This window comes from Populus alba, chromosome 11, assembly GCF_005239225.2.
Source record: "Populus alba chromosome 11, ASM523922v2, whole genome shotgun sequence".
NCBI classification, from domain to species: Eukaryota; Viridiplantae; Streptophyta; class Magnoliopsida; order Malpighiales; family Salicaceae; genus Populus; species Populus alba.
The window spans coordinates 22037969-22052804 of record NC_133294.1 but is presented as its reverse complement, the minus strand read 5'-3'; the positions used below and the strand labels follow the sequence as shown (position 1 = coordinate 22052804).

The window sequence follows — 14836 nt, the reverse complement described above, 5'->3', positions numbered from 1 at the left end:
TAGTCAAGATTTGGTTAATATGATAGAACAGGAAAAACAGATAAAATAGGACAAAAATATGTTAGGTTAGAGAGACAGTAATATATAAATAATTTCATCTATAAAATAATTTTGAAGTAAATTTATGTATTTCCAAAACAAAAAGACAAGGAAACATGTCTATTCTATCTCAATTACAACCGTTTCTTTTGCTAACGCTACGTAGGTGTGTTCATGATAAAATGAGTAGGAGCACACTTAAGGCAGCTTTAATGAATTTTAGTGAACAGAGACTTGCACTAGATCACACACTACTCCCCATTACCAGAGATAAAATAAGACATTGTTTGCACAGCACCATCGCTGTTTGCAGCCAAGATTTAAAAAATTATATATATATATATAAAGGCATACACAAACCATATTGACAATGTACCCACCCTGTAGAAATTTTGCAAATTAAACGCAGTTGATGATATCTTCAGGCTAATTTATGAACCAGTACATGAAGATAGGAAAGAATGGAAGACGGACAAAATGAAAAATGAAATCGTGTTTATGGGACTAGAATACAATTATCTCAAGATTAAGCAATCAAGTGCATCTGAAAACGGCACATGGAAGAACAACTCGATAGCTAGAACCAGCTGTTCACTATTTCAAACAATTAAAAAATTGTATTATCTGCAAACTCCTACAAAAATTCTGCTTCAAAGACACTTCCATCTGCAACATTTCAATGTTGATACATATGCTGTCAACTATTTACCTAAAAGCAATCAAAACACCTGAAATGAATTCCAATGATCAGAAACCAGCAAACTTTTCCATGCACGGAATCTGGCAGGGAAAATCATTCATTCCAAAAAGGGGATGGTACATCTATCCAGTATCTTGATGGTTTTTCTATGTTCATAGTAATTTGAATTCTTTACCCCCCCTGAAGGATGAAAAAAGAATACAAGCAGCAGATAAAAGAGCTTGACAACGCAGAACAGAGAAGTACCTCAAATTTATGCTACAAGGTAACTGTATAAGTTGAGAGCTGGTTCTATCATCCCATATCTTCCATAAAAATCATGTTACAGCCACACTAGACAAGCAACCAATTTGATACCTGATGATGACATTTTTCAGCCAGCTTCAGACCCGAATCTTTGAACCAAAAATTCATCAAGTTGTCCCCAATTCAGGGTACCCGATTCACTCAAGTTACCAGAAGGTAATGATCTGATGCATCCAAGGATAAGTGTAATATCCCGATGAAGCCTGTTGCATGGAACACAAATAAAGACAACTTTAGCTCAGGAAAATGATTTTCCACACAGAAGAAGACACCATTTAATAAGCAGAATACTACTGGATGCACTTGTGAATAAATAAAAGGCAGTACCTGAACTTTGCTTGCTGACTGCTGATCTCCATCCGTGAAAATGCTTCTGAAATTTCTTTATGAAAGATTGTAACCACTTGCCTGAAAAAATCATTTGCAATGCAGGAATAAGCATTTTCTTCAAAATCCAATGGAAAAAAAAAGTTCTTGGGATTTGAGATTTGCTTGGTTTGTTTTCATGAGAATATATTTTTCATCAAGATATAATGCTCTGGATACTGTGGAAGCATTTAACATCAAAAACATTCTTAGAAAATAAGTTAGAACTACATGCATCCATTCTAGAGATGACTTTCTTTGTTTAATCAGGCCACATATTGAAGCCAATTTCAGTTCAAGAAGATTATTAAATAGATAATCTGTTTAAAGAAAAAAACAAAGAGCAGGAAGAGGCAACAAAAACTGCCTCAATATCAACTTCAAGACTTTTACCTCAGGCTTTTTTTCATCATTGGACCATGCATTGCACGACCATGAAATGAAAGTCATACTCTACATTGTGTAGCATGGAACAGCATAGACACCAAAGTATATGCTGACATTGTAGCAATCAAGTATTATTCACCAAGTTAAATTTAAAACTCACCTGAAAATTGCTTGGATATCTGCTTCATGTAAAGTTCTAGATAAGATACGTTGAAGATAGGTAACCTCCTGCAACAAATTGAACAGCCATTTAAGTCCAACCCTCCTAGGAAAAGTTTGATTGAACATCTGTAAAGAGTAAAAAAGCACCTCCCAAATTCTAATATTGTGCTGATTCTAAAAGGCACTCGAGCTCAAATTTCTTAAATAAGGCCTTTAGCAGGAATTTTCTAGATTATGTTCTTAACTAAACAAGCAAAGACAAAGTTACCATCGGGGGTGGAACACTTATCCATATCAATATAGGCAGCCACACTAGTTGAGTATTCATAATCAGGAATCAAATTGAGGACTGTTAGCATGCAGTAAATATTCACCAAACAACTCTATGCAGTGAAAAGACATCTGCATATCAACCTGCCATGTCTCCCCACACTTAAGTCTTCCTAAACTATGTGATCAGAGTAGGTATATTTGGAATTTCCAAATTGCCAAAATCTACAGTATGAGGACACACAAGCTATTGGTGTAATAGGAAGTTTCGAAGTTGGAACATTCCAATTTACAATTAGTACCTTTACAAGCGTTAGAGCAAAAGGACTAGGCTGTGAATCGGTATCTACAGGTCTATTCCAGCTCTCAACAATTTGAGGCAGACTACGTAGATGATGCAACAACCTTTCCCTCATTATCTGAACCAGCTTTGTAAGTATCTCCTCTTGATGAACCTTGTAATCCTGAATTAAGAAACAAAGCCCTGTGATATATGAAACTAAACATAAACGTCTGTGCATCCACACACAAAACTAAGTTCCAAACTACAAGAATCCCTAAAAAAAAAGGCACTGAAAGAGCAGCTCCATGAGATCTTCACCCCCATCATCCGCCCCTCTCCAAGAACATGAAGAGCTATGTGCAGTGGATGTAACTTGATATGATTGGGAAAGAAAAAAGAAGAAATGTATATATTGAACTGGGGGGGTAGAAATACTATAAGTCAATAGATGAATTCATTGTCATGAAGAAGCTATGTGTTCCTTTCACCAAAGGTATGTACCATGGCCCAATGACAACCATGATGCTTGAACTCATCATAAATTGCATGCATTATCAAATTTGAAGATTTCAAAAGTTTCTGTCTCATGCACACCATCAATCAGTAGCAACAGAACTAATCAATTGAAGTTGAACGCATCATAATATTAGCTGAAGAAGCAGCTTTAATAGACACCTACCTGTGCAACTCGATCAATCTCTGACAACAGTAATACTTTCCGTGCTTCGGGTACTTTAAGGAAAAGAACTCGCCTGATTTCTTTGCTCAGACAGGAAGCACAAAGAAACTTCAGATAATGAATGAAGAGCTCGCAATAAGAGTGGAAAAAAAGCTGTCTTTAAGACTGTCCATGCACATAACAATTTGGAACAAGAACACTTGTTAACTAGCTGAGGTACCAGCATCTCAGTCTATCAACCTACCAGGAATAATGGCATATACAAAACCGATGACTTGACTAGCAAGGGCCAAGTGCTTTGACGTAATAGACTTCAGACCCGACACCTGCAGCATGACATAGACCCCACTTAGTAGCTAAATCAGCAACCAAGCTCACTTCAAATTGATTGTAAATGAAAGAGTATAAAATAAAATAATGCAAACAGGAAGAGTGAGAGAATAAAATGTGCATGGTATATTAGTTTGTGGACAGGCACAAAGATAGATAAAGAAACCATTCAAGGCAAGAGGGTGGCGTTTGGGGAATCAGTGGAGCACTTCAAAGCTATCAAGGATGAGATATCAAATAAGTACATTCAATCTAATAAGTACCTTGTGTCAGAACTCAAATCTTTAATATTCCCTTATTTATTACCTGTGTCTACAAACTGGAATAACTGACAGACCAAAGATCATAAATGCATGCAAGACAAAAAAAAGCTTTGTTTGTCTTTATGATATTAACCAGAAAATGTTGGCAAAAAATGATATTAAACAGAAAATTTGGACCTTTTTTCTGAGCATTAGGTTATTAAAATACAACAAATTGTAGAATGCAAATCTGACTTTTACCTGCATGGCACCAGCTCCAAGAATAAGTTGGCAAGTCCTTGTATTGAAGAATTTTAAGATCTCCACGACACGATGAACAACTTCTGAAGATAGTGTTGGCAAAAAATTATTCATATCCATGTATTCTGACAACATCTTCAGCAATATTAAGCCACTGAGAAAGAATAAACACAAATGGCATCAGCAAATTGTTCGCTTCAGAAAGTTCTTTTGATGGTTGAAAAATAAAAAAAGTTAGCAAAATGAAAATAACAATACACAGTAAGGAAATCTGTAGATGATAATCAGTCAAATACACAAGAGAAAGGTAAAGTGTCATCAAGTAATGGAATGCCAAGCCACACTGGCAATAACTAATGGCATTAATTATGCATGGGATGCAAGGATTTCTAGAGGAAATAAGGAAGATTTTGTTGAGGAATTCGCAACTACATGCAAAAAACTGAAAAAAAAAGGTAAAACAAGAAAACTAACCAGTTTACCATGTGATAACCAACACCTCCACAAGAAAGTGTTTGGGAAGTAGATTTTCCACGCTCCTTCACATTATGATTGTTACTCTGAGCTGATGAAGTTGCAGCTATGACTTTATTGCTTTCAGTTGCCTCTGTTGAGGGAGTAGATTTCTTTTGCACGGAATTTTCCAAAGATATATCTGTAGAGTTCATTTGCACAAGTTCTTGTTCAGCATTTTGTGCTTCAGCATCAATCACAAGTGAACCATCATTGCCTGTGCCCACTTCACCATATCTGGTTGTCGCATCACCTTGAGTGTCATTTAGGCCCACAGATTCAGAATAAAACAATGAAGCAACCATGGCCTGAAATTCATCAGGGACATCTACTTCCACCCACATCTCCTGATCAAGCACTGCCCTAATTTTTGTCATCTACATCCATCAAGGTAAAGGTTAGCCTGAAAACAAATTGCAAAGGTCTCACAAAAAACAAAGACCTAAATAAAGGAGAAGCTGGAAAAGGAAACTAACTCGCATTTCATGCTGGAAATCAACAAAAGCTTTAGCCTGTGATTGCATTGTTCCACGAATACTATAACCCAACCTTCCACCAATCTGTTTATGTTAGCGTACAAACAGCATCACAGACACGAACAGCAAATTTTTTTCATTCTATAGAAAACTAAATAGCTGAATACCTTTTCAGTGGCAGTTATAAAATCTTGGGTGATGTTGTATATGCTTAAAAACTCCACCAATCTCAACTTTGGATGAAGAAGAGCACGGACACCAAGGAGCTTTGCCCATCTTCCATGAGCAGCATCACAAGCAGCAAAGACAGCTTCTGCATTCTCTCTCAATACATCGGCTCTGTCAAAGATTGTAACTTTCAGAAAATTACAAAGATTCAACAAATTTTTAATGCAAATAAAAATGAATCAACACCAATAATTTGGGGATGGAAACTGGAAAACCCAACTGAAGGTTCAACATTCCCTTCTTTGCCAGTCTTATTTCAGCAGGCACTGCTCAAACATCAAATGGCTAGATGGGATTTGAAGGTGGCCAAAATACCAGCCTATAAGAGAAGTGGCAGCCAGGCAGTGGCTAAGTACAACAAGGGCAACTTGAAAAACCCATCATCGCAACAGAGCTTCTGATCATCATCAGCAATTTGGAGAGTACCTCCAAACATGGAGGCATTCCCAACCTTCTTCAAGTTTATTGACATCAGATTCTATTTTTTACAGCACTCTAAGCTGGAAAGTTACTTGATGCCCAGTTCAGTTCAAGTTGTGAGAAAGGGATACCAAATAAATTCATGCTCAACTATACTATTCCATAATAGATCAGGGTGAAGGAAAAACATAACTAATCCTGTTAAAATCTCTTTGGTTTTCATTATATGGAATTTCATAACAGTTTTTAAATCTTTTCTTTGCCAAGATATTGCTCTTTAACTAAAATGAAGAAGAGGGCACCTTTTATTATGAAAAGTTGTTATACACAAATAACACGAAACATAGCTCTTGAACTCAGATCATTAAATAGAAGCAACCCACAAATTTCCATAAAGATAAATTATAATTATAACAGATCTGATCACAGGAAAATATAATGAACGAACTCATAAAATAAATAACCATAACATTGTACAAAATTATAAGCCCAGCCATTATTTATGTTGTGTAGTGACTCACGCAACATTGTGTTTTTATATAGTGTTACTCTCACTTAAAAGCTTAACATCACTCAGATAATATTGTAAAACTATCACAACAAAGGGACAAGAGTTCACCTAAAATTTCTTGAAATATTTGAGGGACTTGCTGCATCATTTGCTTTCAGCTGAGATGAAGCAAACTTGGAAATACTTCTCTGTGGAGAAAAGGGGAGAAGAGAACCACCTAGACCATCACTCTCATGAGCTGTTTCAGCAGCTGCTGCACCAACTGCAATTGCAGCAGCAACTGAATCAGCAGCATAGTGTCCATCAACGCTACACATAATCCACTCAATTGCCTTTTTCACTTCAGCAGCCCGCACTAAGTGTGCCTGCATTCACTAAAAGAAAATAAATCATATTACTTCTTACTTAAACGGCACATAATGAGAGAAAAATAGAAAATTGAATCAAGCTATGAAATCATGTTTATGATAATCAACAAGTCAAAATTCAAACCAAGTTCACCAGAAGCATAATTAGAAATTAGCAACCTAAGTATGAGTTTTTATAAATATATATAAAAAACAATACTGAAGAATTAACCCCAAACAAAGGAAAGAAGGTGAAAAAAAAATGAAAAAATGCAAATTGGATTACATCATACTGTTAGAACTTCAAAGTACTGGCTTATGCGACGTGTAACAGTTTCTTGAAAAGTGGTTCCCTTAGTCTTACAAATAGACTACCTCTTAAAATGGGCTAAAGCCCCCCATAATTTTGCAACCAGTCCATCCATCCAATCAACCTTGGACCACTGGACAGGCTAAGGTGCAGGGTAGCTACTATCTACTACAAACACAAATTCTGACCTGGGTATTCCATGCTAGTTCATGTGCCATGATTATATGAATAGTTCATTAAAATTATCATCAAATCACAAGCAGGTTTAGCAGACAAGCACACTCAGCTCTATGATTACACAGTTTAAGCAAACTCAACACTTCAGTTTGAGTCCATAAGATAGCTTCCTCATTATAATGTACAGCTTGTAAACCACAAACTCTTTTGAGCAAGGCCTAATCCAGCAACTATGCCCCCACAAAAAAATTAGATTTTGGTGGCAACAATCCACCTTCATTACATTCAGTTGGCCAGTATATATCGGAATTAAAGTAAAAAATCACATCTAGTACATCATCAAGAACCTTAGAAACTATGTATTGAGGAAGATACTTGTGAAGTATACATTACCTGTACAATGTTGAAAATAGCACTTAAAAGTAGCACAAAATTTTCGGATGACAAGCTCCTTAACTTGCTTGCAAGTGATAAACCTCCACCTGAGTCACTCGGAAGTGTTAAAAAAGGAGAGAGAAAGGAGCAGAAACAGATACCAAGTAACTTGTCTGCAATCAAAAGTGCATCTTAAAGAAAATAGACAAGTTACTTCTGAATTAATAAACTCAGGGGGGAAGTGTTAAAATCTAGTATTATGTACTTACCATCTGTATCTGCTGTTCGTTCTGCAGGTGTGAGATCTGACTCCAGAGATTGGGCTGAAAAGGTAGGAAGCAGCTCTGCAACTGCATTCTTAATGGTGGTTTTCATACTGGCTGTAAGGGTATCTCGGTATATTCTCAACACAGGGGGGAGCTTGGCCTGAAAGAAATCATTGAAACAATGAATCCAGTGCTAAACCAAGCACAGTCAACTAGTTCCCCATAATCATTACTGATAAGCTCAAATTGCAGTACTAATAACAACTAGCATCTTACAAACATGCTGAAGGATGGAACTATCTCCAACAGCCCCTACCAGGATCTGACTTCAGTATGACCATAACTTGGAAGAGTCTTATTGGATACAAGTAGAACCAGAAATTTATCCAACCCAAACTGGAAACAATATTGATTTCTGGAATTTGAACTTACAAACTCACTATGCCCAAACAGTTCTTTCCTGTTTCTCTCAGTTAAGCCTTTCTATCAATGTGAATATCTTAAAATTTACTCATGTTGGGTAATTCATATAAAATTCTAAAACAAGAACCAAGATATGGAACCAAGGAGTAAATATCAACAGCAAGAGTAAAATTATATAAGTGTTTAACGGCAACAAACAACAGAAGTTGTAACAAAGGCAGGTCAGAATAAAAACAAGGGGAACCTACATCAGGTCCATGAGCCAACTCTTCAAACAAAATATTGTGAGCGGAAAAATTTAACTTCAGAGACAGCATTTCCATGAAATAAAACTCACAGTTCTGAGTAACCCAACAATGAGAGGAAGAAGACGATCTCGAAAATTGGACATCTCTTCATCATCCAACTTAACCTGCTAAACATGACAAAGAACAGCAGACATTACTGACCAAAATTCAATAAAGAAGATAAACTAAAATAGATATACTAATCATTAGAAAGTCTGCAGAAGAACAGCTAGAAAAATTTTATTAGGCAAATCACAAGCATCAGTGAGATGGGGTACACGGACATCAAGTGCAAAACCAACAACAGTCACTTATTTCCAACTTTATATGCTTGATAGTAATAGAAATCACAAAAAAGAGCAATATCATAAGAACAAGCACAATGAAAGGTGCAGCTTAAATGTGCTGGAGTGAGAATCTTAAGGTAAGACGTAGTTCATGACTCAAGGCCATGATAGACTAAATAATTTACATGCTGTATTAAACGTCTTAAAATGACATGAAATTCAAATGGATGCTTTCATGTCTATAAATATAATCATACTAAAGTACCAAAAAAACCACATGTTCTTTGTCAAAAGAAGAAAATGGATAAGTGAAATTAAGCTTACTTCTTCATCTATTCCATTCATATATATGGAATCCCTGGCTTTTGCTTTGGATAAAAGAAGCAAATCTTTATCCCCAGCACCATGTATTGAAGCTCGCATAAATTCTGCTGAAAGGATGCTACAAAAACAAATGTAATAAGTTACAATAGACCAACAAAATGGCATACATTCCCTCTCTAAATTAAATGATATGACATTTTGTTTTGCATTATGTAACAAGCAGCACACTTCTCACAGTTAACTACTTGACCTGATAACTGGCAAAATTGCAAATACAAATAAAAGAACAAGACATCGTACACAGAGCACTAGGACCAGCCAATCTTAATAAACTTAAGGCAAACCATAAAATCCCATAAGCAGAAGCCAAGCAAGATAAAAGCTTATTTAATAGCCATTGCTGTTATCCACCCCCTCCCCCTTAACACTGCCCATCATTTGGAGACCTCATCAGGAAACTCTAGCTCAATCAATCATAAGTCTTCTTCCAACTTAAGAACAACCCTTCTGCGTCTGCTCCTGACATTTCCCATTGCCAAATTTGACCCCAAAACCATATCATCTATGGAGAGATGCAGTCATTTTGGCAAATATGAAGAGCATAAAGTGATAAATAGCAAAACCAATGCAAATGGCAGGTCACATTGGCAAATAACTGATGCAGTCATATTTTCAGAAGAATAAAAAAGGATACCTGTTTATGGACTCTATTGCAGCTGCCACATGATCCCGAAGGTGACGAAAACAATGTAGACCAGTCAGCTCATCTCCATCCTATCAAAGACAGAAAACATAAGATTTCAAGCAAAACAATATGCATGTAACTCAATCAAAATTCTCATTACATCCATAAATCAAAATATACCAAGAACTGCTGCAAATCATCAGTAACATCCAATGCTCCGGCACAATCTGCAGATGCAACAAGCTGTATACCACAAAAAATTAACTTCCATTACAAATCATCAAGAAAACCGAAGAGCAACACTTCTATAACATATTTTTCATAACAAACCTATTTATGAATAGGCCCATCATTCCCTCTCAAATTTCGAATTAATGAAACAATATGCAATGCTAATTACCGATTAAAGCACCAAAAGAGCCTAATTAACCTAATCTATGGTCATACATTAATTCCTATCAGTTACTTCTAACTTCACTCGATAAGGAAAACAACAATCGAGCAAATACACTAACAAATTCAACTTAAATCCAACTAAAAAAAACAAGAGGACACACAAGAATTACCAATTTAAGCGTGGAGAGAGCCTGATTAACATACAAAATAAGCCTCAACTTATTCTGCAAAGAAACCAAATCCCCTCTACTAACATTCAGGTCATGAATCTCCCTCGCCGACTCCACCAAATCCTTATCCAAAACCCTGATAGTCTCCTTCAACTCCCTGATCCTCTCACACCCTTCCACAATCTTCCCATTCAAATCCTCCAACTGCCCTTGCGCTTCGAAAAACGAATTCGACCGCAACGATATCTCCTTCACCAAATGCAACTCCACCACATCCAAATACTGACTCAACTTCTCCTGCAACATCAAATTCGCCGCCGCATTGCTAAACGGACACGCGGCATGAAAGGTGGGCCCGTCTTCCAACGCAAAATCCTCTTTAAAATACAGTGCCGGAACTTCCCTCAAACACGCAACCAGCGCCTCTCCTTGCCCTACAGCAGCCAAATCCGAATTGGACTCCGCATCCGCCAAATCCGACTTCGATTCTTGATCAAGGTCGTTATTTTTAGTGTGGTTTTTGATGTCTTCGAAGCGGGAGTAGGTGTCGGAGACAGCAGATAAGTAGGGGAGGAAATCCGATCGGGAAATATCAGGTGGCGGTTGTTTGGGGAGTATGGGGGAGAAATCAGGAGGAGCTAGAGTGGCGGAGGAGGACCACCAGCCGAGCCAGGCGGAGGGATCGGTGGATTTGAAGGAGTGAGGGTTGTTGAGGATGGAGGAGAGGTTTTGGATATTTGTGGTATCAGATAGTGATTTTTTGAGAGGGGAATTGGAATTGGAATTGAAGGATGGGAGAGAATCCATGGCTTTGCTTGCAGTGTATCTAGGGATTTAGGAATCTGATGGAAGGCATGAAAATGGACGAAATTGAATATAATTGAATTCCAGAGGGTTGGATCTAGAGATAAAGGAGTATTTAGGATCTGAAGTGAAGGAAAGGCATTTACAGAGGGAGGGGAGGGAGGGAGGGAAAGAGGGAGGAGAGGGTGAAGGATCTGAAGTGATTGGGCCAATGAAGAATGGGTTGGGCCAGGGTGATATTTGGGCTGCGTCTTATAATGGTTTGGACGGATGGGCCAGTTCATGATAAAAAGCCTGAAAGTGGGAGTCCTTTCGGTTTTCCCGATTTACTTCTTTGGTGGGACCCATGTACTGCTACTGTGGCGCTATATTATTACTAGAGTGCTGAAAACCAATTAAATCAAGATTTCTAAAAACTTTTTATTGTTATTTGTTTTGATTTTAATGTTTTTAAAGTTTTATTTTTTAATTTTATCAACATGTTTTTTATTTCATTTAATTTTTATATTTATTTTTTTTCTTTATTTTTTTTATTTTCTTGGTTTATTTATTTCTTTCATTTTTTTTTCTCGTTATTTTATTTCATTAAATTTTTTTATTTAATTTGGTTCTCACTCTCTTTATTATTATTTTTTTTATCATTTTCTTATTTTATTTTAATTTTTAATTTAATCCTTCATTTTTTTCTCCTTCATTTTTTTTCTTTCATTTAGTTTTTATGTCAGTTTAGTCCTTAATATTTTAATTATTATTTGTTTTGTTTTTTTAATTTTAAATAATTATGAATTTATCTTAGTAATATTTTAAGTGTTTGTCTTCTATGATGTGATTCGTGATCTCATGACTTAGGTTATTGATTTCAAATATTAGCTTGATGTAACTCTAATAATTTTTTAATGCCTTTTTTAAAAAAAGAAATTGATTATTTTTAAAATTCATCATTTGACTTTAGGTTATCAACCCTTGAATTTCATGATTTTTTTTTCATTATATTTTCTGCGAGTTATCCCAAGTCACAGGTCTATTGAGGTTTTTTTTTTATATATTTTTTTTCTTCAACTTTATCCCTTGACATTAAGTTATTGACCCTTGATCTTTATGGTTTTTTCACTTTTCTTTTTGTGGGGTTATTCCATTCTAATATCTCGAGTTGACTAAAGTTTTTTTTTTTTTCTAGTAGTTCTTTATTTGGAATTGATTGTTTTTTTCAATCTCATCTTTTTTTTCCTCATTGTCCTTTATGTGAGGTTATTTTAAGTCATGGATTAGTCAAGTGGACTTAAATTGTTTCGGCTTTTCTTTTGATGTTTTTTTTATTGATTTAACTTCGGTCATTTTTTTAGGATCTTTTTAAAAATCTTAATTTTTTTTTTAATCCTGATCTCATATTATGGGTGGCGAATTAGCTAAGTGAACTCGAGTCGACTCGGGACTTTTTTTTTTTTTCTTCGACATCCTCGTTTTAAGTTAGAAAAAATTTAACTCGACCTGCAGTATAGCGCAGACTACCTATCTAATAGTTATGAAACTCTCTTGACATATTGATTCAATGATTTTGCAACTTGGAGTTTGATATGTGTTGGATTTTTATTTCAACCTGTTTTTTCATAAACTCAAGTAACCTAGCAAATTGAATCGCAACTTGGTTGATTTGGCCAAACTTAAATAAGATTTTGTCAAATCAAATTAAAAAATTATAAACTAAAACTAAAATAATATCATTTAAAAAAAACTATATTGACCTGATAAAAATGATTTGTCAAGTAAAATGCATGACTTATGAATGAATTCATAGAACAATATATAGGATTCATTATTTATACAATATATCATATCACTTCTGATTTTATTTTATTGCAAGAGTTGATATAGTTATGTTCCATTTAGTATGATTTTTGCCCATCAAACTTCTCCACTGGTTGTTTTGCCTTAGCTACGCGTCTTGTCCAAAGCTTTGTCCCTCATTTCCAACTCTCCACTGGCATCCCAACTACGTACTTCCTCATTATTGCATCTGAAGGATATAGACATAGTCGATTCATTGCCACCAATGAGATCTTAATCCTAGCTTCATTGCTATTTTTTAGATTGATTGGAGTTGGGTTGACTGCCGTCTTGTGATTGTCAAAATCTATTTCTTGATCTTTCTCCATGTTCTTTGACACCATGGATTGACTGTGCCATCTTGTGATTGTCAAAATCTATTTCTTGATCTTTCTCCATGTTCTTTGACACCAAAAATTTAAGGGCCATTACAGGTTGTCAGAGAGAAAAATTATTTATTCAAAACCAAATCCAATCTAGGTGATGAAGACTTTGCCCTGTGCAATGTGGCAAAGAAAGTTGGAAGACAATGCAAGGAATTTCCTTTAGCAATTGTGGTGATTGTGGTGGTGGGAAAGGCACTAAAAGGTGGAAAAATCTATAGAGAAGTGGGAAATCGCATTTCGACATCTTAAATAGATCCTTGTGGTCTCTGTAGAGACGAATTACAGAGACGAAAATGTCTGTCCTTGTCTTAAGATGAGTTATAATTATTTGGAAAGCAAGGCCAAGTTATTTCTAGAAGATCACGAAATTCTTACTGAGGACGTGACTAGATGTTAGACACTGACAAAGAAGAACATGTGAGAAAGCATGATTTGGTTCGCCACGTTTCTGTCCAGATAGCATCGCAAGGAGAGCATGTATTCTTGGTGAAAACTGGCATGGAGTTTCAGGAGTGGCCAAGCTATGAAGCCTTCATGGTTCTTCTATTGAAGAACTGCGGGATGAATTAGTAGGAGATCTCAGTGGTTAAGATTGCTGGACTTGAGATCGTGCGAGCAGCTAGAAAGGGTTCCTGTGAACTTGTTTGAGAGATTGGAGAACTTAGAAGAGCTATACTCTGGGGAAAAGCTTCAAACAATGGCGTGTTGCGGAGACAAGCTCGCAAAGAATCAATGCTAACTTTACAAAGCTAAATTCATTGTCTCAGTTGGCTGTATTATTCTTGAAAGCACCTGATATCAATATCAAGATTTACTAAGTGTAATCTGTGGATCTCTGGTTTACAAACACCTGAACTGGTTCAGGATTTAAGCTGTAGCTGCTGTCAACCAACTGGCACAGAAGAACTCAAGATGATAACAGAAAACACTATCTAGAAAAGAACAGGTAGTAGAAGAAGAAGAAGAAACAAAATATTCCTCATGTTTATTTGGTCAGTGCCAAATTGAGCAAGATATTCCTCAAGATAGTGCTCAAGATGGGAAAGAGCACCTAGAGCAGGATACTGACAAAAGGGAAAACTCAGGAGAGGTTATTCAAGAAAGTCATTACAATGAACCTGAAAACCTTCAAAAGGCTTCAGAAGAATTGTGGAAGAAACCTCTCTTTCTCTCTCTACCCAAGTAATGCACTCAGGCAATCAGCAGGAAATGTCAAAGGAAACTGTCCTTGAGCCTGTAGTTATGACTGAAACAACTACAAGTTGCAAGACCCCAACAATAGAGACTGAGCCCAGATCATCAGTTCCAAATTGTACAAATTCTTTGACAAGGTTAACTTTCATTCCTGCTCAAACCTTACTTACATTTGATTAACTTTAAAAGTAACATACTTAATTTGAATTTTTTGCAGCCTCCAGCTTTTGCTGAAGCTTCTGCGAATATATGAAGCAGCAAAGTCCAAGAGAAGGTCCGGCAGAGTATCAGGTTCCTCGCAGACGACTTCCAAAACCCAAAATCTCTGAAGTTTATGAAAAGAATTTTGATGAAGACCGAAAGAGATTAAGTGAGCTGCTCAATATGAAAGCTGGGGATCTTGTTGAT

The 14836-nt window shown here is 36.2% G+C and overlaps 1 protein-coding gene across 4 annotated transcripts; it reads right to left on the bottom strand.

Annotated features, from left to right (window-relative positions):
• Positions 1 to 514: 514 nt before the first annotated feature.
• On the bottom strand, positions 515 to 11188 carry LOC118040772 (vacuolar protein sorting-associated protein 54, chloroplastic). Of its 4 annotated transcripts, none has more exons than XR_004686191.2 (19): positions 10221 to 11188; positions 9835 to 9897; positions 9664 to 9743; positions 8970 to 9087; positions 8409 to 8486; positions 7652 to 7808; positions 7401 to 7489; positions 6282 to 6538; positions 5182 to 5353; positions 5015 to 5098; positions 4500 to 4915; positions 4026 to 4179; positions 3437 to 3518; positions 3193 to 3272; positions 2533 to 2694; positions 1959 to 2026; positions 1373 to 1453; positions 986 to 1248; positions 515 to 767 (listed from the first exon to the last, which is right to left on the bottom strand). XR_004686191.2 is itself a non-coding variant. In XM_035047797.2 (18 exons), the coding sequence occupies exons 1-18, from the start codon at positions 11025 to 11027 to the stop codon at positions 1113 to 1115; spliced, it is 3084 nt and encodes a 1027-aa protein (XP_034903688.1). In that variant the 5' UTR covers positions 11028 to 11188; the 3' UTR covers positions 515 to 1112. The 4 variants fall into 4 exon arrangements, 2 of the variants coding, with proteins under 2 accessions (XP_034903688.1, XP_034903689.1); XR_004686192.2 differs by having other exon boundaries at positions 515 to 748; XM_035047797.2 differs by having other exon boundaries at positions 515 to 1248.
• Between the last annotated feature and the right edge of the window lie 3648 nt (positions 11189 to 14836).

Bases quoted from the DNA above. Each gene is read 5' to 3' on its own strand.
- LOC118040772 (XM_035047797.2), bottom strand. From the start codon at position 11,027: ATGGATTCTCTCCCATCCTTCAATTCCAATTCCAATTCCCCTCTCAAA. The intron at 8,487-8,969 runs GTAAGCTTAATT...TGTCATGTTTAG, and splicing joins TGAATGGAATAGATGAAGAA to CAGGTTAAGTTGGATGATGA. The intron at 4,180-4,499 runs GTTAGTTTTCTT...ATTCTTTCTCAG, and splicing joins GGTTATCACATGGTAAACTG to TGGCTTAATATTGCTGAAGA.